This window comes from Jaculus jaculus, chromosome 12 (genome assembly GCF_020740685.1).
Source record: "Jaculus jaculus isolate mJacJac1 chromosome 12, mJacJac1.mat.Y.cur, whole genome shotgun sequence".
Taxonomy (NCBI): Eukaryota; Metazoa; Chordata; class Mammalia; order Rodentia; family Dipodidae; genus Jaculus; species Jaculus jaculus.
In genome coordinates this window covers 8,565,440-8,593,251 of record NC_059113.1, presented here as the reverse complement: position 1 = coordinate 8,593,251, position 27,812 = coordinate 8,565,440, and the positions used below count along the sequence as shown (strand labels likewise).

Genomic DNA, 27,812 nt, shown 5'->3' with positions numbered 1-27,812 from the left:
GCGCTTGCCTGTGAAGCCTAAGGACCCCGGTTCGAGGCTCGGTTCCCCAGGTCCCACGTTAGCCAGATGCACAAGGGGGCGCATGCGTCTGGAGTTCGTTTGCAGAGGCTGGAAAGCTCTGGCACGCCCATTCTCTCTCTCTCCCTCTAACTGTCTTTCTCTGTGTGTCTGTCACTCTCAAATAAATAAATAAAAAAATAATAAAAAAAATTAAAAAAAAAAAAGAAACAGTGCTGTGCTCTCCCACCTGCACCCAGCCAGTCTGGGTAGGGGTGGAGACAGATTCTCATGTGACTGAGCAGCACAGGGAAGAGCACAAGAGACCCACACACACCTGGTGTCATGGCAAAGAAGACGGAAAAGGGCTGAAGGCTGCAGCCTTTACAGCATCAGGTTCCGGTATGTAAGAGAAGACCTGATAGGCTAGTAAATTTGGAGAAGGAACCTGAGCATTAGCCCATTGGGGGCAGCCCACCAGGGTAGTGCAGCAGACTATGGGCAGCAGGGAGCGCTGTAGATAGGTCTCGATGAGTCATGAGTTCCATTTTTGTCAAGACTTTTGTTCTTGTTCCAGGTGGCATGTGGAGGGGAATCTCATGGTTCTCTGTAAGTCTCGTGCCCTAGCTGAAACTGCTTTTCTCCTATCCTTCACAGTGTCACATTTGAAAAGGAGAGCCATGGGCATGTTTATGGGTGTCATAACTCTTTAAGTACAAAGTCTGCTACGGTCCTTGTCAGTTTCACTGAAAATGGAAGCTATGTAATTAATACTTTCCACACTTTACACAATGACTCAAGGACCAAAGAAGGAAAATTCATGATTTGAATTTAGAGATGATTTATCTAAAACGTAGTTCTATCAGCTATTAAAAAAAAAAGTGCTTCTGGAGAGACAGCGAGACTCCTGGTTACATAATGTCATGGAGAAAAATCTCAGAGCCTTGTGTGAGCTGTCAGTGAGGTGCTAAGATTTGAATAAAATGGCATTTTATCATCTTTGAGAAGCAATCAAAAGTAAGGAACAAAAAAAAACCTTAAAAGTAAATGTAGACCAAAATATCTTGATCTCTGTAATTTAGGCAATTTGCTTTGCTTTCTCATTCTTGAAAATGATCATCTTCAAGTTTGAAGAACCGTTCTCTCCTGTTCACTATTTGTAGAGGTGAAAGATTGTTCTCCAGCTACTGACTTAAGTTGCAGAAATGTCACTTAGGAACTAGATTGAGAAACTCAGAAAGCAGTGACTTTTAACCAGGGCTTTATGTCAGTATCCCATGTAAACTGTATGGAGATAATTCACTTAGGTGCTTCACCCAGAAAACTGGCTCTTGTAGAACTGACCAGCACATTCCTGCTTTTCAGATGGTGTTCCTACAGTAAAAGACTGTTTTAGCTAGGAACTGACCTGGAAATATTCCTGAAAATCTATGTGTGTTGACATTATCGTTCGTTGTTCAGATATCTGCTCTTCATTTATACCCTGGTACATTAGTATCCTATGGCTGCTGCAACAAACTGCCACAGAGTGTTATCTGAAAAGAGCAGGAATATGTTCTTTCACAATTTTAAAACTATTTATTTATTTATTTGCAAGCAGAGAGAGAGAGAGAGAGAGAGAGAGAGAGAGAGAGAGAGAGAGAGAATGGGCACACCAGGGCCTCTAGCCACTGCAAATATACTCCAGATACATGTGCCACTTTGTGCATTAGGATTTTATGTGGGTACTGGGGAACTGAACCTGGGTCATTAGGCTTTGAAGGCAAGGGCCTTAACTGCTGAGCTATATCACCAGCCCTCACAATTTTTGACCTAGAAGTTTGAAGTTCAGTGATTATGGGTCTACTTCCTACCGGCCGGGAAGAATCTGCTTCTGGCCTGTTCTAGCTTCAGAAGGTTGCCTGTGCCTTGCCTGGTGTCTGTCATTCTACCCTCTTTCTTCCCCTTCCATTTGTCTCCTCTTCCACTTCTCAAACCTGCCTTAAGCCTTCTTCCTACAAAGAGACATGTGATAGTATTTAGAGCCTATCCTCAGAGTCTTCCCAAATCAATCTCTTAACTCAAGCACATCTAAAATGTCTGTTTTTCTTTTCATTTATAAGGAACTATTCAGAGGTTCCAGGCAGTAGGATAGACATTCTTCAGGGGTGCACCAGGCACTCTCCAGAGCAGGTATCAACTTACTGCATGCATCCACTTGGGCTGCCATGGTGCCTTGCTCCATTTTAGCCCAGGGACTGCCCACAGCCAAGGGCAAATTGACATCCACCAGAGCAGTGTTGAGCCGCACACCTTGCCTCCTTGGCTAGACTAGCTGACTTATCTCTAGCTATGTGAGGAGGGTTATTTTCTCCATTCCGGGCCTCCTAAGTGTACTGACAGAGCAGGGTCAGTACAGCAAGCTCATCCTTACTGACAGAGGTGCTGCAGGCATGTGTCCTAGCTTCTGTGACTCTTTGGAGAAGCTCATGTTTTAAGAATGATCCCTAGAATGCCCAACAGTACTTGAATCTATTCAAAAAGAGGTGCAGGTCTGTTACTTTTGCCCCTGAGCCTTGACTTAGGACAGAAATGTTCAGTGCTGTTAAGGTTGGTCTCCATAGAAGGGAATGTAATTAGGTAATAATGAAGAGGAAGAGAGGAGGCAGTGAAAGATACAGCTAGAAAGGCCCCAAATTCAATTCCCAGCATGAAGAGGAAAAGAAAAGTAAAAGAGGAAGAATATTCTTGATCTCTGTATATATCTGAGGATTACTTTGAACTCCTGATTTTCTAATCCTCCTGTCTCCACCTACCCAGTAGTAAGATCAGAGGTGTGCGCCACCATGCCTGGTTTTATGTGGTGCTGGGGATTGAACTCAGAACTTCGTAAATGTGAGTCCAGCACTCTACCCTGTCCAGGAATGCTGTTTCTAGATTAAGTTTGTGAAAAATGTCCACAGGATCTGGAAAGACATCACTGCATATTGGGCTTCACCTTCCATATTTATTAAAGGAGTGTTTGCCCCTTTCTCTAACATTCCACTGAGGCATTTCTTCCCATACTACCAAGAAGGGGAAAGGACTGTCACCTACCTTTTGAGTTTGGCATGCAATGATAAGGAACCTATTTTATGTTACATAGCAGGGTGAGGACTTACCCTACACTATGATAAGTCTGTTGAATTAGACAAGATGCTTTAAGCATATTTTTTGTTATGAGATATCTTACTGAGTAGCAAAACTGTTCCTTCTCCTTAAGCAGGTATAATTAAGAGCAAAACAATTTGATAAAGAACTACCATTGGGCTGAATGATGTATTTGAAAATTTTAAATGCCTACATATCATTATGAACATTTTTTTTAATTAGGCTGGAGAGATGGCTTAACGGTTAAGGTGCTTGCCTGAGAAGCGTAAGGACCCAGATTCAATTATCCAGGTCCCACGTAAACCAGATGCACCCAAGGAGGTGCACGTGTCTGGAGTTCTTTTGCCATGGCTTGAGGCCCTGACATGCCCATTCTCTCCTCTCCTCCCCTCTCCTCTCCTCTCCTCTCCTCTCCTCTCCTCTCCTCTCCTCTCCTCTCCTCTCCTCTCCTCTCCTCTCCTCACCTCTCCTCTCCTCTCTCTCCTCTCCCTTCCCCTCCCCTCCCCTCCCCTCCCTTCCCCTCTTCTCTCTCTCTCTCTCTCTCTCTCCCTCCCCCTTCCTCTCTCTGTCTCAAACAAAAATAAAATAAAACAAGTAAAAAGATCATTGCCACATTGTGAATGTTTTCAGTAATATTGAGCATGATGTTATTGTAACAGACCTTGACTGATCTGTCTCCTTTCAATTGCACTTCTCAGTCCTCTGTGATAAATTCAAAAGCCATCCAGCAAGTTGTCTCGAGATTATCTGCAGTTTTTTTAAGGCATCAGCTACAGTGTAGATTATTGGAGTTCTTTAAAAAATATAAGGTCAGGCTATAGAGGTGGCTCATCAGTTAAAGGAACTTGCTTACAAAGCCTGAATGGCCCACATTCAATTCTCCAGTACCCACGTCATCCAGTGCAGTATGTGGCACATTTATCAGAGTTCATTTGCACTGGCAAGATGCACAAGAATGTCCATGCTTGCTTTCTCTGCTCCTTCTCTCTTTTTCTCTCTCTTTCTCTGCTTGCAAATAAATAATTTTTTTTTAATGAGTTCTTCATAAATAATATCCAGACTAGTCCAGCATGGTGGATAACACCTGTAACCTACTACTCAGGTCTTAGTCAGGAAGGTGATGTCACCAGCAGTTTGAGGCCAGCTCGCAGTGCAGAGTTCCAGGTCAACCTGTGCTGGAGCACGACCTTACATCAAAAACCAGAAAATCCAGTGATTTATACCATCATTTTTTATGCTTCAACATCATCTTCATTTTAATTTTATATTCTCAAAAGTTTTTGAGGACACATACTTACTCATGTACTGATGAGGATACAGTATGTCGTGATTTGCTTTTGTGATTATAAGGTAAACTGACTATACTGGAGAGCATACATGTAGTTTGTCAAGATAATGCCAATAAGGTGTTGAATTTTAGGTGACATAAACCTGTAATTTCAATATGTTTGCATTAATTCTAGAAGCATTTTTATGCATAGGAAATTCACTGTTGGACTGCAGTCTTTTTTCATACATGTGAACACTTGAACAACTTCCTGAAACTCAACTTTTCTTACTTCATGACTGGCTGGGTGATATCTGATACCCCCATTTACTGCCTTAAAAGAAATAAAGTGTCTCCTTCATATTAATATGCTAATAGGTTCAAGTATTTCTTGGAGAAAAATTCCAACATCACCATACAATTAACAGTTACTCATATTATTTTCCTTAGGTTCAATATAATTTCTGCTGTCATTTGATATCTTAGAGATACAGGTTTTCTTTATTTCATCTTATTTTTTTTAATATTTTATTTTAATTTATTTACTTACTTGACAGAGAAAGGGGGAAAGAGGGGGGGGGAGGGAGGGAGAGGGAGAGGGAGAGAGAATGGGCACGCCAGGGCCTCCAGCCACTTCAAACAAACTCCTGATGTATGTGCCACCTTGTGCATCTGGCTAACGTGGGCCCTGGGGAATCAAACCTAGGTCCTTTTGCTTTGTAGGAAAACGCCTTAACTGCTAAGCCATCCCTCCAGCCCTGTTTCGTCTTATTCTACATTTAAACTATAGAAGTCTGTCTTATGCTTATATGATTATTCCTGTTGTTCTAGAATCCCGAGAGGCTTTCTGTCCTCTTTACCACTGCTGCACACGCATACTAAGATAGCACTTATTTAACTATAAGTCCAACTGTAATGCCAGGGTAATAAAAACTGCTTAAGCCATTGGCTTAGGATGTCTCTAAAAGTATTCTTAGATGCTATTCTATGTGTGGCTTCAGTTTTCCTGCCATGTGTCTTACACATTCAGTTTCCATGAAAACAGTTGTATTTCTTTCATTATTGAGATGTATTATTAGGCTTATGTCCAAATTGATGAAACTTTAAGACCCCATCTTAAAGGAAAGAAATGGGATTTTCATGTAAGTTTAGCCATGTCCTCACTTCACTGTGATGAGATACAGCATACTACATTGCTTCTTATGTTTAGAAGACAGTGCAGACTTTGTGTTTTATAATTCACTCATACCCTACTCATTGCCTCCCTTGTGAACTCTAAGCTTCCTAGGGGCCTAGTGCTGGATCAGTGGTTTTAGGAGCACCCAGTTAGGATGTTCTTACTGTGAGAAAGTGAGAATGATCCCTGAAGATCAGTGTGAAGCCTTTGGCTTTGGTCATTTACTGAATTCAGTATATGGAACAGGATGAAGAGAATAATTCAACCCTCTTTCCTCTGTTTACAGGCTCTGTACAACTCAATCAAGAATGAGAAGCTTGAATGGGCGGTGTAAGTACGCTGTATATCAGCTTTTTAATGTTGTGCTACTCCCTTTGTTTCTTACTGCCTTTCTGTATGCCTTGGAGGTGATTTCAGGTTAAATTTGTATTGCTGGCTCTCATTCTATATTGAGTTTCTTGGATTTCTCACATGCATTATGTAAAACCTAAGTAAATCCCAAGTCTCCCTTGTTGTGAGTTGTTAGATTTTTCATAGTGCCCAGATTGCTTCCATTCTGCATTTACTGTCATGAAAGTAGGCAATTGATTACATTTTTATTCATCCTTTAAAAAATAACATTCTAAAAGAAAATCTGATTAAATTGCTTTTGTTCTAAAAATGCAATATTCAGTATTTTGGTACCATCCACTTATTTTAATTTTCTTCTTTCTGCCATTGCAGATCCCATCTTGACAATTTTATTTACTATAATACTGATTATATTAGGATATCCAATGAAACTAATGAAAAAAGAAAAAAGGTTCTGTTAATAGATAAGATTGAGAAATGATACATTAAATTAAGCCATTTTATATGTGTAATGTGCGTGCATGCATGCATGTTTATGTGTATGGGCACACCTGTGTGCAGATAGGTGTTTTCATGTATGTGTGAGCATATGCAGAACAGATGTTGATATTTTTCTTAATCTCTTCTTTATTTACTGAGTGGGAGAGTCTTTCATTTGAAACCAAAGTTCCCTAGTTGGGGTAGACTAGCTGGCTAGCTTGCCTCTTGCAGCCTCTGTCTACTTCAGAGTCCAAGGATTGTAGGCAGGCCTCCCTAGGATCATTTTATAGAGTTATTTTATGAAGCAAATAAATATGCTTCTGAGAAATTATTTTAAAAAATCTATATTTTAGTGCATTCAGTTTGTTTTGATTTTTATGTATATTTATGTGTGGCTGAAATTTGGTTAAGTGTGCAACTCAAGCATTTGTCAGGTAGGAGAATCTACCATGCACCAGATTCTTCTGTAGCCCTCTTGTCAAGTCAACAGAACATCCTGGTCAGGAACACATACTCCAGAGTTGGATCATAGTCTGAGTTCCAGCTCTACGGTGTCCATGCTGAGTCTCTAGGCCAAGTTCTGTGCCTCAGTTTCACCTTATGTAACATAGAACCTCTAATCCATTAATGTCGGTACCTTCCCAAGTTCAATACTCTAAATTATTTTCATCCAATATCGTCTTTCAGTAATGTTTTTTTCTTCAGATTTTGCCAGCCATCACTACAAATATTCTTTCTATGTAGGAACACAGCTCTGACTTCTTCCTCAAGTTTTTTTTTTTTCAGCATCTTCACTGTTATAGAGGACTTTCCTATCAGCTCATACATTACCCTCTGTGTATAGCTCTTGGTGTGTTCATTCTTCTTAATTAACATCAGTATTTCCCTGTGTAGCTGGGTTTTGGCATCTGCGTAACTTTTGATTCTACCTCTGCTTTCTTCCCCAGAAATGGTCCCAATTAGAGACCTCTCTGTAACTACTGCTGTCATTCATATTTTTTAAGCATTCATACTTTTTGTCTCTGAACAAATATCTCTAGTTTCGTTCTCTACTTCCACCAATTTAAAGCATTCCTATACTATAAAACCTCAAGTAGGTCCTGAACGTTCTTCCTGTCTTCCGTTTCAGTGCTCACTGTTGTCTTTACATAGTCCTCACCTTCCTCGAGGCGCATTTCCAGGTGTTTATCCAATGTTGTAGCTTCCTGCCTTTTTATGTTCATTTTGCTACAGTGACCTTGTACTTGCAGCATTCTCCCATTATCCATTATAGCCAAACTTCTATAACATTCGTCCCCTCAAGTTTTCCTGATCTTGCCAACTAGAACCATCTGCATTTTACTTTATCTGGCAGCACCATCACCCCCACTCCCTGTTAGTTATTTGCTATAAGTTATCACTGGACTGTAAGCTCCTTAAGGAAATGACACATGTCAGGGTTAGTCTCCATATCCTCCTCTGCTCATTGCAGTGTTTGTACATAATGACAACTCTGTAAAAGGCTATAGGAAAATTGGTGTGTAACTCAATGGTAAAGCATGTGCTTAGCATGTGCTGATTCAATCCCTCACACTAGGAGGCAAAAAGCAACAAAATGCTGTAGAAAGAATATTAATGTTATGCAAGGAACTGCTTTCTTGAACAATGAGCCTACAATTGTATAGTTCAGAGCAGTTTCAAGAAAGATCCACTGTGGTAAAATTTGTAGAATAGTGTAAGCTTGCATAGAAAGCTCCTGATACTGATTTCAGATCCTTAGAGGAAACACAGGTGTGGAGTCATGGACTGTTACAATTAGAGGGATCCCAGGTGTTTTAAATGCATTGATTTTCTAACCAGGTTCCATGAAGTCTTAGGGTTCTGAGAAGATATCTCAGGAGCATCCCTGGCAGTATGTGAGGAGGACGGGGGAGGAAGACGGGAGCCAGGTTCTTCCTACACACATCAAACCTACTTCAGCTGACCAAAAACATGATTTGAGTTTCATAAAATATTTCTGTTGTATGTGTACTTATAATTTTGAGGGAATGTATTGATATGGCATGCTGCCTTCATTTCATTTGTGAGGAAAACTGAAATGAATACACATTCATCTACAGATCCAAAAACATTTAACTAGTATAGTGGAAAATTCTTCCATAAGCTAGTGTCATACCTGACTTCTCTGTAGGCACATATTCCCATCCAGTCAGTTTGGAGAGCAGATGCCATGTCTACATGTTCTCGTAGCAGCCTTTGAGAGTTTTGTATCAATGCATGAGTCTCATCAAATGCTCATAGAGTTACCAGTGTTTCCTTCCCCTGGACAAGTTAAGTAGTGAGGATCATATTTTAATCTGTTCTGTGTCTTTAAGCTCTTTTGCTGTGTCTGGCCCAGTTCAGAGCTAAAACATAATATTGAGTATGGCACAGGTCTGTTCTTAATGAGAACACAATATGAAAGGAGGGAGAGGTCAGTATAAACACAAAAATAGAAGGTTGTCGTGAAGAGTGGAGTTAATAAGGCTAGCTAGTGGGAGGCCTCTTCTGCCTCAGATACAACAGTTACCATTTCTCTTCCATGTTTCTTTGCTCAGTTGTTTATTATTTATAAAGAATCTATTTGTTGAGCCACATTATAGTATGTTAGGAATTTGGGAAAAAAACAAAAATATGTAAAGCAGTGAGGTCTTTTTCTTGGCCTTAAGACATCCCAATTTGAAGAAAAAAACAAATGAATAATTATTGTCTCTCAATTGTGATGGGGAAGATTAAACAAGAAAATAGAAGCTTATAACCATTGTTTAAAATAAAGCTGCATAAGGATCTTCAGAGGATACAATAGCTAACAAAATGGGAAAATACAATGACTGCAATATTATTTAACCACAAAAGATTTTTTTTCTTCCTACATTAGTGCTTAGAAATCACAGTCTTCCTTACCACAGTATCCAAACAATGGTGATAAAAATGTTTTATTCAGTCTCACTTTGAGGTGCAGTATAACTAGTAACTAGTAGTCACATGTACATGCCTGTGCTCTCAGTGTTTTGGTGTCCACCTTCCCAGCACTACATTATAAAAGCAAATCACCACACCCAGCTTTTTCTTTACTCTTATTTTTTAAAATTTATTTTTTATCAGACTAGATTCTTTTAGTACCTCTCCCCTGTTCCTGTTTCCTTGGGGCCCTCCTCTGTGGGGTTGTGGGATTTAATGTGGGGTCAAGAAAGCCTTAATCATTGTAAGTGGGGGACCATGGCTCGGCATTCCCTCCACTCTGTGTCTCTCACAGTCTTTCTGTCCCCTCTTCCATAATGTTCCCTAAGCCATGGCAGGTCTTTGGTGGTCTTAGTGTTGAGTTCTGTTGGCCTCTGGGTTTCTGCTTTTATAGGTTGTGTTTGACCACCATGTCTTCCACCATGACCCTGGTAATCAAGTTAACAGTTAAGAGTGGTGTTCGCGGCACCACTTCAACTGCAAGTTGTCCTGGACCCCTGCAGATATGGAAGAGGTGGCAGGTCTTTAGTGGACGGTCTGTTATCTTCTATCAGTGTCTCCTGGCTCAGGCATTTAGAAAACTGGAGAGATTTACTACCTAGTTCTTCATTTTAAAAGAGAAATTTAAAAAAAATATGACACAACATCTGCTGTAGTGTATCATCTGCCGATGATGAGGTTGTGTTCTCTTAGATCCTGATACAGAGAAAGAGAAATGACTGAGTCTAGCCTAGTCTAGATGTTCTGCCTGCCTCTGGGGATGAAGGGTGACCACTGAAAACACATGTGAATTTGATGCTTCGCAGAGCCTGAGACCTAATCAGAAGACCCTAAAATGTTCCCCTCACATATACGTCTTGCCCACTACATTATCCAATGTCTATTTAACAGAGTTACTTTTGCATAAAAGGTGTTTCCAGCTCTGAGAACAAGGTACAACAAAAACAGTGCTTACTCTCTTAGCATTTAATGTATAAAAGAAATGTATATACATACTTACTTAGCATTAAATGTATATAAGAAATAAATTAATAACTTAAGTTTCTACATATGCAAACCAGGTAAAGAGTAATTTAAGCCCAAAGTAAGTACAAAGGAAGAAAAAATTAAAATTAGGACAAAATCAATAAAATTGAAGAAAGGGAAATAAATGAGTTAACAAAAGCTAGTTTCTTGGAAAGATAAATAAAATTGATAAGGCAAAGCCATGTTAGCTAAAATAAAGACCAAATTCCACTTATTAAATATGAAAAAGGAAAGGTGATAGAACTTCCAAGCATGTGGCATTCAAGCGATAATAAAGAGATATAACAGTCAGCTGTGTGTCCATAGATTTGATTGGAGCAACTTCATTAAATGCCCTCCAAAGCTCACATAAAAACAAATAGAAGATTTCATTGTTCTGTATCTAATCAAACATTTGATTCACCAAAAAAAGACCAAAAAAACAAACAAACAAACAAACAAAAAAAACAACTGGTTGTTGTGACTCATGCTGTCCAACATTTATGGGACAAATTTTACAAGTTCTTTGTTTAATACTCTGTACCAGTTCTTTTTTTAATACTCTGTACCAAGATACAGAAGATGCATAGAACATGCCATAACTCACTTTAACTTGCCACAATTACTATAATTATAAATTAGATAGTTATTAAACGTATATAGTCTATAATGTCAAAATCTTCAATAAAATTTACAAATCAAACCCAATAAATAAAAATTATACACAATAGCCAGATAAGATTTATTCAATTATTCAGGGCTTATTCAACATTGAAAATCAGTTAGTGTATCTATCACACCAACTGGTGTCTTATGAGAATTTTTCCCTTCTGAGATGTGAACACATGTTTGTTCATACTAGATGGGGCACAGACCAAAGCAAAATTACAACAAAACCAGGTTTGGTGAACCAGTGAGTTTATTGGGGTTACTTACAGGATAGGGTGAGGGGCTTTTTACAGGAATATGGATGCATTACTGAAAAACTCACCCCAACATAGGTGACCTCAAACACAGTGGAAGGTGAGGAACAATGCCAGAAGTTGTACTCTGACCTCCACACAGGCCCCTTGGTATATGTACATACGTACACACACACACACAGTGAACATACAAACACATACATGTCATATATATGCAACACAGAATTTTTTTAATTGATGAGTAATCATTTAGGCTACAATGTATTAATGTAAGTTAACTGATTATAGAAAATGTACCATTCTGGTATATATTTTGAAAGTAGATATAAAGGGGGAAGGATATATGATGCATGTATATATGTATGTATTACCTAATTTTTCTGTGAACCTAAAATTACTATAAAGTCTATTTTAACATATAGGAAAATGTGAAAACCCACATGAAATGAGAATAAACAAAAACTTGATCATCTGAAAACATGAGAGAAATATGAATATTCATAATTAGTATCAGTAGAATAATTTCATAGCTACCGGTGGCTAGGATTGGGAAAGGAAGGAATTATAAGTTATTATTTAATGGGTACAGATTTTCAATTTTATATGATGAAAACTTCTATAATTTTTAGTGATAATTGCACCTCAGTGAGATTAGCTAGAATGTAACATAAGTGTACACTGAAAAAATAGTTCAAATGAAACATAGAAGAGAACACATTATAAATGTGAGAGCTGGGAATGGCCTTTCCCTGCTTGGTAAACGTGACTTTATCCTTGACTGCCCAATTTCAATGTTAAATTCTATATTTCCTGTTTTGCAAGAAATTTATTTATTTATTTGCAAGAAGTAAGAGACAGAGAGGGAAAGAGAGAAGAGAGAATGAGCTCACCAGGGACTCCAACTGCTGCAAACAAACTTCAGATGCATGGGCAACTTTGTGCATCTGGCTTTATATGGGTCCTGGGGAATTGAACTCAGGTCGTTAGCCTGTGCAAGCAAGCAACTTATCTGCTAAGCTTTCTCTCCAGCCCTCTATTTCCTCTTGAGTCTAGTTCTAGACAATGATTTTGTTATTTTCAGTATTAGTCAGCACACACATACATATGCCAGTGCACACAAATGACCCACACATTTATATTTGATTTAAGCATTTGTATTCCATATAACTAATCACAACATATTTTGAGTGTGGTGCCCATGTAACACTCTGGAGAGAGCTGAATCCCCTTTGTGAGACTAAAATGGGATTATTCCTAAATCTGCTTTCTTAATGAGTCAATCCAAGGATGCCTAAAAATCAAAGGACAAGTCATAAATAGCATAGAACTTAAGAAATTTATATGTATTGCCCTTAAGAAAGGACAGAAGTAACAAGGTTTTCTGCTGTGGGGACTAGATCTTTAGTCACTAGATGAGAGTAGCATCGGGCCGTCCTGGGCTTGGACTAATCTAAGTCATGCACATACCACTGATGGAATAGACTGCCAGGAAAATGTGCTGGGGCTTTCCTAGGCTATACGGTCTTGAGATGATTGGAATCTCAGAACTACTCTCCTAGAAATCTCTCTGAGTATTTTTGTATGTACAGAATATTCATGTATGCATCATTATTTTCATAAGCAATGCAAGATAACTGTACTGCATCTCCCCCTTTTACATTAATGAAATTGTTTGCATCATCCATAAGGTGTCTCAATTGCTTAGTAAGTACAGGAAAATTCTAGTTAGGTCAGCTGTTTTTTATAGACATGAGTGAGCTTTATTACACCATTCCTTGTTTGTATTTCACTGGCATATCTGCACTTATATACAATGGAAGCAACCTCCAGCACATACACCTGTGATGTATGTTAAAGTAAATAAAATTGTGGCATGATGGAGCATGCCTTTAATCCCAACACTATCTGGAAGCAGAGGTAGGAGCATCAGTAAGACTTCAAGACCACTCTGAGAGTACATGAGTACAGTAGTGAATTCCAGGTTAGCCTGGGCTAGAGAGAGACCCTACCTTGAAAAAAGGGGGAAAAAAAGAAGAGTAAATCAACAAAGTTCTGAAGTCAAGTAGCCAGTATGAGGTAACTGGTCCCTGTCTTGTGACCTCCATGTTCAAGTAAGTGCTACTGTGGGTTCTTCTCTGGAATTCTGGCATTTAGAGAAATTGTGGGGAAGGCAAGCCTTAGTGCAGTACATGGTTGGTATGGAAAGAATCATTATGAGTACAAGTTTTATTACAGTAATATTACAAGCATCATTTCTGTCGTGTAGATGACAGTCATCAGAGACTCATGTACCATATATATGTGTGTGTGTGTGTGTGTGTATATACATACACACACACACACACACACACACACACACACACACATACGATCAAAAGACAGCCACCACCAGATGAAGCTGGGAGCAGACTGGATTTTTACCCTTAGAGCCCTACAAGGTCATACATTCACCTTCACAACATCAAAAATACATACTTTACATGATGGAATAGTTTGAAACTTCCATTATCAGGATTTCATTGTAATATACTCTGTTTCTCTAATTACTGTTTTCCTAGTAGAATGTCTCTTAATTGTTGTAATACACAAGTGTGAAGATATGCACCTGACTATAACATTAATCCTAACCAAAAGAAGGATAACAGTTGTTATATAATTTAAATTTTTAGTGGCCATATTGTAAAGGAAAAAGAGCTAGGTATATTTTTTTTTATAAATTTGAACTTCTGTCCATCTTTTTTTTTTCTTAAATTTTTATTTATTTATTTGAGAGCGACAGACATAGAGAGAAAGAGAGAAAGACAGATAGAGGGAGAGAGAGAGAATGGGCGCGCCAGGGCTTCCAGCCTCTGCAAACGAACTCCAGACGCGTGCACCCCCTTGTGCATCTGGCTAACGTGGGACCTGGGGAACCGAGCCTCGAACCGGGGTCCTTCGGCTTCACAGGCAAGCGCTTAACCGCTAAGCCATCTCTCCAGCCCAGAGCTAGGTATATTTTAAGAGCATCTTTACTTGAATCTCTTTGTTCACATTTTCATCTTAATATGTAATCATTTAATTGTTATGTTACTTTACTTTTTGTACTAAATCTTTAGAAATTAAACTTTGGGTCAGTTTGGTTGTATCCCATTTTTAGTTCTCAACAGCCATGCATAGATATCAGATATTGGCTATGAAATTGGATAGTACAGCACTATAAGCTTCTCATGACTGATACTGTGTAGAACATTCATACTCATCTCCTGAAGCTCAGAATACTGGTTTAAGCAAGAAGCTGTGTGGAGAAAGTCTCTGATGCCTCACAAATGCAGTGATTGGAGCATCGATCTTGTACACAATCATTTTGAAAAGTATGATCAGAGTTAAGAAAGACCTTTGTTGGGCCAGGCTGGGACAGTACTGGGGAGGAGCTGTGTCACATTATACAAGCATAATCATGATTTTGTGATATAAGAGTTATGTTTTAGGACTGGGAAAATGAGTTGCACATGCATATGGGATTTGTCTCTGTTCATTGAATATTGTGGCAAGTTCTTGGCTCAGCCTTTGTGTTTTCTCCTTTTCAGAGATGACGATGAGAAAAAAAAGTCCCCTTCAGAAGGTACTGATGAGAAGGCTAATGGGACACATCCAAAGACCATCAGTCGGATTGGGAGCACGACTAACCCATTTTTGGACATTCCTCATGATCCTAATGCTGCTGTGTACAAAAGTGGGTTCTTGGCTCGCAAAATCCATGCAGATATGGATGGAAAGAAAAGTAAGCATCACCCATGTTCATGTGTTTTCTATTTCATTTAGGCTCAGATTTTAAACCCTCTCTAAACTAAAGTCAAGGGTAAAGAAAAAAATATGTTCATGTAAAGAAATATTTTTGCATTTTGAGACAGCATCTATCTTTAAATCAGAGACATATTATGGTGCCTAATCTTCTCTGATTAGGATTAAAGAACTCTAGCCATGGAAGGCTTCTCATAGATCAGTCATTTCCGAGCCTCCTGTTCATTCATTTATATATGGTTACAACATGTAACACACACTATTACTACATAGTAGTGAATAGGCTGGAAACTATTGCTGTCTGTGGAGTTGACATTTCTGATGGTAGCGGCAAGGTTGGATTTGTAATATATACAGTAATCAGTGATGGAGTATGGTCCCAGAGGCAAAGGGGAAGGAAGGGAATTCATATCCAAAGCATATGTGGAGTGGTTGACCTCTGACAAGATGGACAGGTGATATGGAGGAAATATAATATCATTAAAATATATTAAAATATAATGTCATTAGTATCAGGAACTTGGAAGAATCCTTCCACTGGATTCAAGGTCTGTGTTGTATGAAACATGAATACCTTTCCAGAGATCATGGTATGTGAAATTTGAAAGGAAGAGACGATGAGTCAATCTTCACAGGATTGAAATAACAATTTGACGCAGTTGAATAGGCTAGGACTACAAGACACATAGAATCAATATGGGTGGCTTTTTCCCTGCGGTGTCCTGCCCTCCTACAGACACAGATATGGCTTGAAGGGGTAGCAGCACCACCGCGTTTGTCTGTGGATGAGCACTCTCAAGGTGCGCACAGTCAGCCAGTTTTCAGGCAGGAGAAGCCTTGTGATTGAGTGACTCTGACACTGCCCAAAAATGTGGAGCAGGCTCCCTCATGTTCCAAGTTCTCCAGGATTTCTTCCACCATACACAGGGATAGACATAATATTTTTTTGGCAGTATTATCAGATTCCTTTAGTTGCTGGTGACACCAATCCAAACCATGGGAAAAGGACACAGGTCAAGATGAAGTCTTACTCTCCATTTTGCCCCTGCTTAGTTTTGTATGTAAGTTCTGTTATTGGGAATGTTCTGAATACCTGCCTGGGTACACCGGGTGTTCAGTTGTCACACAAAAGTACATTCTAATTCTCCCTAGCTCTACTCTAATCCATTCCAGGGCAACGCTCAGTTTACACTCCAGAAAGTATGCATCCTGTGACAGCACATTCGTGCTTTCAGTAGCAAAAGGAAAGTCCCCTTTGAAGGGTACAGGTCTCACAGACAAAGGGAGCTCTTGGCGGACATGTCCGTGAGTTAACAACTCCAATGTTAACTCCAGTGCACACACACATTGTTCTCCACACACTGACTTTGAACAGAGCGTTAGCCAAACATGGTATAAATTTTCATTTACAACCACAGATAGGTTGTAGTCTGTACCGTGCCCTGTCCACTGTAGCTTCCATCTCCAAGACTAAGATGTAAAAGTTGTAACCATTACCTCCAGTCAGGTATGAATACAGTTTCACTCTATAGGCTAAATGAAAAATAAATATCTGATACAGGCAGTACACATAAAGTAAAGGAAGCTTTGAAAAAAGCAAAGTAAATAAAGTTTAAAATCCCTGTTCAAGAAAAAAAAAAAAAAAGCAGAACAGTCATGCAAGCCTGTAATTTTAGCACTTAGTTCCAGAGGCAGGAGAATTGCACGTTGATGACCTACCTGGCTGTATGTTCACAGCCAGTCCCAGCTACACAGTAAGACTGTTCTAATTAAAAACAAAAGCAGAAGTTCAAAAGGGTATCAAAATAGTCCCCACTGAATCCAGTTGTATAAATATCATTAGACCATCCATGGGCCATCTTCTCATTGATTCTAGAGCTCCAGTACATATTCCAAAGTGTCCTTAGCCTCTGTCCCTTGTTTCCTTGGGCCATGTCTGAGGAGAGGAAGAGAGGATTCTGCTGTTGGAGGCACTGTTCCCTAGGTGGTATATGGAAGATAGACAGTCTGAGGATTGAGATCAGTTGAGCCGTCCCAGACCTTTCAATCAGGCTAGAAGTTCCACAGCATTCCCTCTTAGGCCTGGGTTAAGTACTTTAAGAATTTCTGGTTATTTAGGAGATTTTAGGTGTCACAGGGCCTCTATTTTAGCGACCTAAGTTTTGCTTGCTTTGCACAGGAACCTGCCTCTGCCCTGTTTCTGTCTCTCCCCCTGCCTCAGAACGCTGGTGAGTTATAGAGATAGAATGAGACAGCGCTCGCTGAGCCCCAGTTTCCAGGCTTCGTTCCTATCAATTGCTTTGTCCCTGGGGAAATTTTCACCTCTTTTCTTTTCAACATGTAGCCTTGAACTCCTGGTTCTCCTGCCTCTGCCTCGTCAGCAATATCCTACCAGCGTGTGCCACCACAGCCAGCTTCACCTCTTTTTTGAGGGAAGTACTGAGAGGAAGCTAGAAATTTTGTAAAGCCTTTCTTAATTTCTCAGCCTTTTCTTTGCTAACCCCATTCAAATTTACCATGGTTTGCAACTCACTCTAGTATAGATAGACAATTTAGCTTCTCAACTTAAATGTGTATAGTTTGAGTTTTGAAAGATATGTACAGTTATATAGCCACTATCTCAATTGAGATAAAATTTCTATTTCCAGAAAAGGTTCCTTTGCACTTACTGAATTAAGCTTTCTTTAGGCCCATGGCAGTGAGTTTTCTGTCTTGAGATGCTGTACTTCTTCCTTTTGTAGAACTGCAACAAATGGAATCATAAGTCGTGTCTTCTTCCTGCTCTTTCGGGTAGCATTGTCCTTTGCACATTTATCTAGTATTATATATTGTGTGAACTAACATCTTATCTCCTTTTACTACTGAGAAGTATTCTGTTTGGATAGCCCATAGCTTAGTTATTTACCTGCAACACAATTGAGTTGTTTCCAGTTTGGGTCTATAATAAATATTTATGTGCAAGTCTTTGTGTCTAAGATTTCTTTTCTTTTCAGAAGTTATCAAGGAGTGAAGGAGTAAGATTACTATGCCATATGCCAAGCTTATGCTGAACCTTGTAAGAAATTGCTGAAATATCATGACCACTTTACCATCCTGTGGGCAGTGAATATATGTCCTCTTGTGAATTGATCCTTTCGTCGTCATGAAATGAGCCTTTGCCTGCTCACAATTCTGTTTGACTTGGTTTTTGTTGTTGTTGATTGGTTTGCTTTTTTCCTTTTCTTATTTTTCTTTGTCAGTGCTAGAGATTGAGCCCAGGGCCACACATGTGCTGGGCCAGTGTTCTGTCAGTGAGCTACATCCCCAACCCCCTTCTAGTGACATTCCTTAATTTGAGCATTGCTTTGTCTAATGTAGAAACTTGACATTTTTTTGCATTTTTCATGCTTTAAAACACTCATCCTCCATCTTTTTGTTATTTTTAATATACGATTTCATCTTTTAAGGAGTTTATACAGTATATTGGTACAGCATCCCTTATCCCAGATCACAGTCTTTTATTTTTCACATAGTTTTAGACCATTTGCATTTATAGTAACTGTTGATATGATTCACTTTAACTCTGCCTTCTTAATACTTGATTTTTATTTACTCTATTTCTTGTTTTCCTTCCTTCTCATTGAAGATATTTGTATGTATGCATGTTTTATATTTTTATCATTCTTTAAGCTATTAGCTTCACTTCTTGTTCACTGGTGGCTTTGTATTAGGGTTTATATACTGTATATTATGGTAGACAAACCACTTCCTTTATTTTGTAAGACACTTTTAATGCGTCATTTATAATTCAGTCTTCCTAGCCTTTGTGCTAATGTCATCAACTTAGTATATGTTATAAAACCTGCAGTAGTACATTATAATATTTTTCTTTAAATACATGTTTTTGTTTCCCTTTTACCCATATGCTGCTAACAATAAATGTTTTATTAGTCTCAAACCTGAATTTTACCTTAACTTTAGGAATTTATGGTCAGTGGGTTTAAAATTTCTGGGACATCCTCCCAATCCCTGTTTCATTCAGTACATTATAAATGCTGTTCCTTATTCTCTGCCCAGCATGACTGACGCTAAGCAGTATAATTTTATTCTCACTTTTGTTGCTCTGTTGCTAATATGGTTTTGCCCCTTCTAGATATATTCCAGATATTTTATTTGTCTCTATCTTTCAGTAATTTTATTATGAGGTGCTTTATTATGATTTCTATTTGGTTTGTTGAGATTCTTTTAGATTTATATTTAGCACTCAATTTTTTTTGTGAGTGCTAAATGTAAAGGTTTCATGTTTCATTTAGATCCTAGATTTAGCTGTATTGGATTTTTCTTGTGGTGTGTAGATAAGTAACTTGTACATTGACTGATCCTTTAGAAGCTTTCCTAAGTCTTTTGTTACCCGGTATGAGAGCAACCTTTCTTCTTGGATGCCCTGAGTATCAAGGCATTATTCCTCATCTTCAGTCTGCTCAGAGCCTGTGTAGAGCCTGTCTGCTTAGGCTGATGAAAGCACACAGTTCTGATCCCCATGGGAGCTGGCTGTTCCTCCCACTACTTTCTGATGCCGTGGCTCTCTCCCTTTCATTGTGCTCAGTCAGACATGTGTCCATATAGGACCTGAGATTTCTCTTCAGGTCTCCAGAACAAGTCTTCTGGTAAGGTCTCCCCTCTCTTTCACTCTAAAAATTTTAGCTCCCTCTGTCTCAGAAGACTCCTTCATGTCCTCAAGTCAACTTGACTTCAAAGCTCTGGTTAGATGCCCTCTTTCACTGCTGGCACTAAAACCTTTCTTCAGGAGGTAGCAGGTTTTGATCTCATTTCTGCCATCTTGAGAATCATCAGGCCAGTGCTGTTGTCATGTGATGTTTAAGCCCTTGACCTGTGTGTTATGTTCTTGAATATACTTGTATACTCCTTTTCTGTAGTTGCTTTTATGGCAGGACATTTTCTGCAGCACCACCTGTTCCCTTCAAAATGTGGTATCATTTACATTTTAATTGCTTTAAAGAGTCTTAATTTTCAGATTGCATGCATGATTTTTCATATAAACATATTTTAAACCTTTGAGGTTATCATATTTTTCCTTTTGCCTTAAAAATATTCTGAAAAATTGTACTACCAGAAGACATATCATAATTAAAATCAAATTCTATCTCTGCAATATATTCTCATACATAATGCTGTATTTATATTTTATTGGTAGAGTGATTACCAGATTCATTAAATCTGACATTAAGGGGAAAGCTTTAAAAAGTCAAACTGGAAAGCAAAATGTATCTTTGGGATTTTGTCCAATACAATGAAAACATTTGATAAAGTCTTGCCTTAGCAATCTTGGGTGCTTGTTTCTAGAACATATTTATTAACTCATAGTCTAAATGATCATTAAATAGTGATCATTAAATTCCTGCTTAATATTGGGACTTTATCCTAAGCATTTGGTGTATATACTCATTTAATATTTGTCCTGTCAAGAAATACTCTCGATTAATAGATGAGGATAATGGTTTTATCCCAAGCAACATACAGAACAGAAAAGCAGTTTATATAGAGGGGCCATATCTGCTTACAGCAAACTAACTGTAGCTTATTGTTAAAAACAACTTCCTTTAGAAAATATGCTTAGGAATATTTAAGTTCTGTATTTGTTAGGGTGGAGGCAGCATATCACTTTGTGGCATTCATCTGAACGACTAGAGGTCCAAAGATAGGAACAGTGGTGTCTGGATAGTTCTTTTCCTTGACCAACACAGTTCTTTTTACAAATCAAAGTGTGTGAATTTAGTTAGTCATTCCCTGGTTAACCATAGTTTCCAAATGTTCTTTTACCCTCATGCTAGACCTCCTCAAAAGTGGTGCTGTGTTTTGGCCCCAAAATCATTTGAGATCATGACTCCTTCCATTTCACTGGCATACCATGTAAGAGAGGCAGCATGATTGAGAAGACCATATATGGTGCTGTATTTGTATCTTATTACAAAGCTTATGTAAGCTAAGGTACAAGTAATAAATTTGTGTTTCTTACATGAATTAAGTGTTCCCCGGTAACCCAAGGCGATATATATGCATGATTTTTCATATAAACATATTTTAAACCTTTGAGGTTATCATATTATATATATATATATACATAAAATGACATTTTAAATATGAGCTCTGTCGCTAAAGAACTTAAATATGGATGTACCATGTAGAAAGTAGTTACAATTTGTAGTTAGTGAAGGCAAACTTTTTTTGGGGGGGGGGTTCCAAAGTAGGGTCTCACTCTAGCTTGGGCTGACCTGGAACTTACTATGTAGTCTCAGGGTGGCTGCAAACTCATGACAATCCTCCTACCTCTGCTTCCTGAGTGCTGGGATTAAAGGTGTGAACCACCGTGCCTGGTTTAGTTCAAACTTGTAAATACTACAATATTAGGGTAAAAGAATTTTTACTAAAACAAAATTAATAGTATGTTCCTGTAAATTCCAGAGATCATCTGTAGAAAGACAAATAGAGTTGAAAGATGAAATGTTGGTTATGTTTATTAAATTATCTTCGGTTTTAACCAGCAGCCAATAGAGAATGTGTATAGCTTGCTATGCCAACATGGTTCAGGATGTCATGTGAGTTAGCTACCAGGAAAAATAGCTTCTATGCTAAAAAAAAAAAAAAAAAAAAAGGAAAAGAGCCTGGAGAAGTTAGAAGAAAGAAGAACTAAGTCAAGAGACATCACTTGTAATATTTTCACATTTCAATCACACTGTTACTTTTCTAGTCTGGGATCTTCATTGATATTATTTACCTACTATTTCTGTTTTCTTTGACATACTATTACATTATTTGCTTTTGTGGTGCTCATTATAAGTGTCTGTCTCAGCACCTTGAGCATGAGGGCAGTTGGGTAGCTAACAGGAAGCTGAAGAGCCTCACTCACGTTAGAAGGTTTGAAAATTTAGTCCTACACGTCAAATGTGAGAAAGTGGATGTTATCTTGAGTAACAGAGATTGAAAATAGAGAATATAATGGCAATGCAGGCACAATTCTTTCTTATTGTGTCACATTGGGAACAGCAACACTATAATTAAGAGATAGAAGTGGATTTTTTTCCCCATAAGGTAGTTGTCTCCTTCTGTTACAGAGCAAGTTTTAAGTGAAGACAAAGCAAAGCAATGGTCTTAAAATGAGGCTCTGGTGTCCTTCCCCTGTCCCCTCTGTTGGTCCGTGGCAGCAGATGATGCAGAGATGGTCACTGTCCACACCGCTCCAAGAGCAGCCCAGCCTGGCCAGCCTGGGCGTGTCAAGTAGTCATTGTCACAGGGCAGTCAAGGATGGTGCTCTATCTGCTTTAGAGGAAGAATCACCCCTTCACAATCCTGTGCTCATACTGAGTACAGTTTTGTTTTGAAGTCTCATTTCAATCGCTTGTGTCTTTTTTGCACCTTTTTTTCTGCAGTAAAGTTAGTGAAAAGATGCCACCCACTATTCTCCCCAGAAGCAATGCTTTTGTCAAGGAAGAATAGGAATGTAAACTGCCAATCTTTTAGCACCAAAAAAAGTCTGGGCGCAGAGTCTCTGACGTATATTCTTGCTGGAAGAGGAATGCATAGTTTGCACTGCATCTGATTTTTAGAAGTTCTTCTATTTTTACTGTTTACCCTTTAGGTTTAGTTAACATTTGAGAGAGGAAGAAAATAAGTTTCATATCTCTGCTATGGTAATTTAATGCAGTGTATTGGATTCTTCAATATTTAATGTTGAAATTTAAAATGCATTTTAGGGGCATGTAGGTATAGCTCATTGGTCGTACATGGGCTTGCAAGAGGCACTGGATCAGCTCTAGCACTAATGAGCAATAGTAATGCAGTATAGTAGTCCCCTTATTCCAAGAAGATACATTTGGAGATATCTACTGTATACCTGAAATTATGGACAGGAGTAAACACTGTAAGCTAACACCTTTTCATCTTACTTAAACACTCATCATGTACTAATGCTATAACTTGAATTTTGAAGTACTACAGTAAAGTAACATGCAATTAAATTTCTTCTAATTTCATGGATAAAAGATGTTTTTACCAAAGATCTAGCAAACATAGTGATAATTCTTTTTTTCTTTGTTTCTTTCTTAAAGCATGTATAGCTTCTCTTTAACACTCACACTGCCCATCAGCAATAATGCTGACTAAGATATGATTGTAGCTGTTTCCCTTTGCTTTGACACTGGCTGTGGAGGTTGGAGCACAGACATCCCTTCCTACCTGCAGATTATTGTTTCTAGGACTGCAGGCATGCTCAGCCAGTGTTGGTATAGAATCCATGAACATCACTTCTCCTGTGCTTTGGGGCTATTAGTAATTAAAAACGGATCACTTGAATATAGCGCTCAGAAACCACAAAACCATGACCGTGAATCAGATGACTACTGGGGGCCCTAATTTATGTCAACATTGGACCTGTTGCACAAATAGATGATAAAGGCCCTGAGCTGAATGGAACCAGATGACTTTGGGTTTGCATCACGCTACTCAGAATAGCAGGCAATTTAAAATTTATGAATTGCTTATTTCTGGAACTTTCTGACTACTGTTAACCATAGTTAGTTGCCTAAAGGAATCAAGATTGTAAAAATTTATGCACATAATTATTAACTCTAGAGATCATCAATTTAAAAATTGAAGCTAAATAGGTCATTTTATTAGTTTTTAAAAATATTACCTAGCACCAGCTTTGTTCCAGAAATAGTCATTCTTGGTGGATGGGTGGGAAGACCCCAGTTCATCTGAGTAGGTGTCATTTAATTGAGCACAGTGTTGAATTGCAAGGGAAAGAAAGTCATGAAGCCTTTGGTAAGAGGTTCTGAATAAGAATATTCCAACCAAGCAGACATACAGTGCGGAAGCTGGAAACCATCAGGGAGGCTAATGCTCTTTGTGCTGAGAGCAGTGGCAGGCTCAGACTAGGACTGAGCTGCTATTTCATCATCTCTCCAAAAAGAAAAAAGAAAGAAAAGTATTTTAAGTAAAGGATTAATGGTAGAACAACACAATGCCATCCTTTTATTTACTTTTTACAGAAATATTTTTATTTATGTATTTACAAGCAGGGGTCTGGGAGAGATGGGCACCCCAGGACCTCCTGCCACTCTGCAGATGAACTCCAGATGTATGTGCCACTTTGCACATTTGGTTTTACATGGATAACGGAGCATCACACCTGGTCCATCAGGCTTTGCAGTTAAGCACTTTTACTCAGTGGACCATCTTACCAGCACTGCAAACATTTTTAAATGATGTGCATAAATATATGTTTATAAACAAGTATATCAGTACAATTTGTATAGCAAATGTATACATCAGAAAATGATTAGACATTTGTACATCACATTACTGAGAGTAATTGTCTCTAAGTAGAACAGCAATTTTATGTTTGTTGGAAGGGGCACTGTATTTCTCTTTTTTAATTTATATTTTTATTTATGTCATTGACACTAGACAAATATAATGGATTCCATGGCAAAATCAAAGTTTTGTGTTAACATTTTTCGTTACATGACATTAGCATAAAGAACCTTAAAATATTAGTCATAAAATATTTGAAAGCTAATGACATAAATAAAAAAGTAAAATACTTTACCTGTATGTTTATCAATGAAAAACAATAATGACTAAGATATGATTATAGGTATATTCTCCTTTTTAAACATGAATGTTAATAGTGGCTGGAGAACAGACATCCCTTGCTATCCACAGAGCATTGGTTCCAAAAGTATAGGCATGCTGAGGCACATGTACCCCATGAACATCTTCCCCTGCACTGTAAGTCATCTTTGTATAAGATAAGCACTGTCTAAGTAGATGCTCTTCTTTATTACTTGGCAGTTAGAGAGACTACATGTTTATTTCAGATACAACCCATGCAGAACTCACTAAATAGTACACAGAGCAGAAGTCAGGGAAAGGATGTTCAAACAATGAGTACCAGTCTGGGCATGTGGGAAGAGGCAGGTGACGACAGCAAGGTTCATTCTTAGGAACTCAACATAGTGCCTAGTATGCAGCAAATTCACATTTTGCTTTTTAGAACACTTTGGGAGAAATTAATAACTGTAGTTTGACTAGTATGTAGGGAACCCACAGTACAAACGGCTGCACAATAAACAACTTTGGGGTGTAGGGTGATTGGTTAGTTGATAGTATTTTAGCTGGCACCACTTAGTAACTTGTAGAAAGGAAAATTTGCTATTTAATTGCTCTTGAGATTGTACTCCTGTCACCCCTTAATGGAAAGGTGGGAATCACGTAAGAGAACAGAAGTCTGATAAGTGGAAGAACCTTGTCCTGAGTTGGGCAAAACCAGGAGGGAAACATAGAAGAGCATCACTTAGCATGAAATCTGTAGCAGTCATCTTCCACACTGGTGCCTGGGAGTGATGTCCACCTTGTTTCAGAAGACACTGAAGGCTGTCCTAGAGCTTCTAAGTCTGGGAGACACAGTGAGACTGAGTCACTTTCCCTGGAGGGACTGATCCTGTCAAGGGGCTGCTCATCCTTGCCACTGTGAATTATTCTTACTGACCTGCAGCAGCTTTTGCCCAGAGGCATTTCAAAGGTGTTACTGTGCCCTGGGCTACTTTACAACTGCAGTACCGTATTTGAAATGCTATTTGTAGAGGTGCCTGCTCAGCAAGGTCTCTGACCACCATTCCCTGGTGCGTCATAGGGTGCTCATGATGTTGAGAACCTGGTTTGCTGACAATGATAAACCACCTTCTCTCACTTCTCAGATAGACTGTAAGGGTCTAACCTTCTAGTTTAGCACTTAGCTTTTTGAAAAAGCTCTAGAAATATCTCAAGAAATGATAAGAAGTCATTAGTACACTGTGTCTTCTTGGAGTTGGGTATTCTGAGATTTCATATGAATGAAGTTACTGGACTTTCTTGACATTTGGCTGTGCTCAACTTTTTAAGCTTAAGACATTTCTCCAGCATCTTTTTACAAGCAGACCTACTTTATAAGAGTTTTCAGATGACATCTGTTTTTAGCAGGCAATATCCCTTGGCTTTAAGAAATAAAACTTTATAAGGTTTCAAATATATGATCTCACTTGATTTTTAAAATTACTGAAGGAAGCAGATACTGATGATATTGTTCCTTTTAAAGAACAAGGAAATGAAGCCAGAACAGTTGGGTGAAGCCAGCCAGGGTTGAAAGCCATATTCTCTGGCTCCAGATTTTATTCTCAAGAATTTTAAAAATATATATAATTTGAAATGTGAGAATTTATCAATTGGAATCTACATTTATGTTTACTAAATTATGTTATAGAAAAGTTCATAAAAATTGATTTTTGTTCCTTCAAGTTTCTGCTTTAAAACTAACCTCTGCATCCACTCCTAATTAGAAGTATTTTCTTCCTCATTTTATCTACTTAAAACTATTGCCTGCTGTTAGTATTATGCTGCCATTTGGTTTAAAGAGTTGTCTTGCTTATTAGCTTCATTGTTCATGTCACCTCTTCTAGATAGGAACTCTTTAGGGGTATACTAGGTGCCCTGATCTCATTTCTGTGCCTGGAGCACATGAACAACACTTTGTCAAGTAATTAAGAAACTTGTAACAGATTCATATTAAAGACAGAGATGTGGGAGGGAGGTATATCTACACTCAGAGAAATAGTAGGCATTGGAGTACAAATAAAATCTAAGTGCCTGGCACCCAGTTGAGAGAACATTAGGAAGATATCCAGGGGCCTGTGGACTAGAGTATCCTTTTATTCTCTCTTGTTCATGTTCTTTTCTCTGTCAATACTATAAACCCATTCTTATATAAAAGAAGGAAACAGGTTTATAACAGAGTGGTAAAATACAATACTAATGTTACAGTATTGTATTTCTAAATCATTTCCCTTTGAAGCACTTAAGGCAATGTACACATGTGAAAATTCTTGTACCTTTTCTCTTTAAGATAGGGAGATGCTGTTACTGCTGTTTTATAGGTGAAAAACTGAAGCACCCTCAACGAACTTGAAATACAATATATACCTATTAGTTTCCTAGTCCTCTTGACTAGTACCTTGTTTACTTTATTTCTCCCTGTCTTACAACTCTGTGTCTCTAGTGTCCTGATCCAAATAACTTTTCTTAGATTAAAAAGCTTATGAATGAAAATATTTTAAAAACTAAAGGAAAATGGTCTATTTTTCATAAGAAGACCTGCAGATTCCAAACTCTCACAATGTAAAACATCTAAAAGTAATAAAGACACCATTTTTAAACATACTTTAAATAAATGGTTGAACTTATAATAACCAAAGGGAAATCGAAGTGACACTTTAAGTAAAGTATGAGTCCAAATTCATGGTTGAACTTATAATAACCAAAGGGAAATCGAAGTGACACTTTAAGTAAAGTATGAGCCCAAATTCAGGGAGGTGAGCTCACCCAGGAGTGCAAGCCTGCCACCGCTGATGGCCAAAGAGATTGGCTGTTGAAGGAGTAGTGAGCCCTCGAGGGAAAGTGAGGACTCCGAATGGAGTGTTAGGTGGCTGTGGTGTTGGAAACAGTAGAGGACAAGATAATAATTACATGTCTTTCAAAATGATACACTAAGGTGTTAAACTAAAACCCAACCTCAGAAAAAACTTTTGAGATTGAGGGTAGACATTCCTACAATGGAGAGATCCAGAGATAATGAAAACATACCTACATAGGAGTATTGAACTGAAAAAAAAAAAAAGAGCAAAATAGAAAA

The 27,812-nt window shown here is 38.3% G+C and overlaps 1 protein-coding gene across 2 annotated transcripts in view; it reads left to right on the top strand.

The window, feature by feature from the left end:
* The window catches only part of Psd3 (pleckstrin and Sec7 domain containing 3), a 352,155-nt gene that overhangs the window by 260,379 nt on the left and 63,964 nt on the right, over positions 1 to 27,812 (top strand). For both annotated transcript variants that reach the window (XM_045131244.1, XM_004669696.2), the window contains 2 exons: positions 5,857 to 5,900; positions 14,875 to 15,068. In XM_045131244.1, coding sequence (XP_044987179.1) covers positions 5,857 to 5,900; positions 14,875 to 15,068 — 238 coding nt within the window. The remainder of the gene's footprint in view (positions 1 to 5,856; positions 5,901 to 14,874; positions 15,069 to 27,812) is intronic.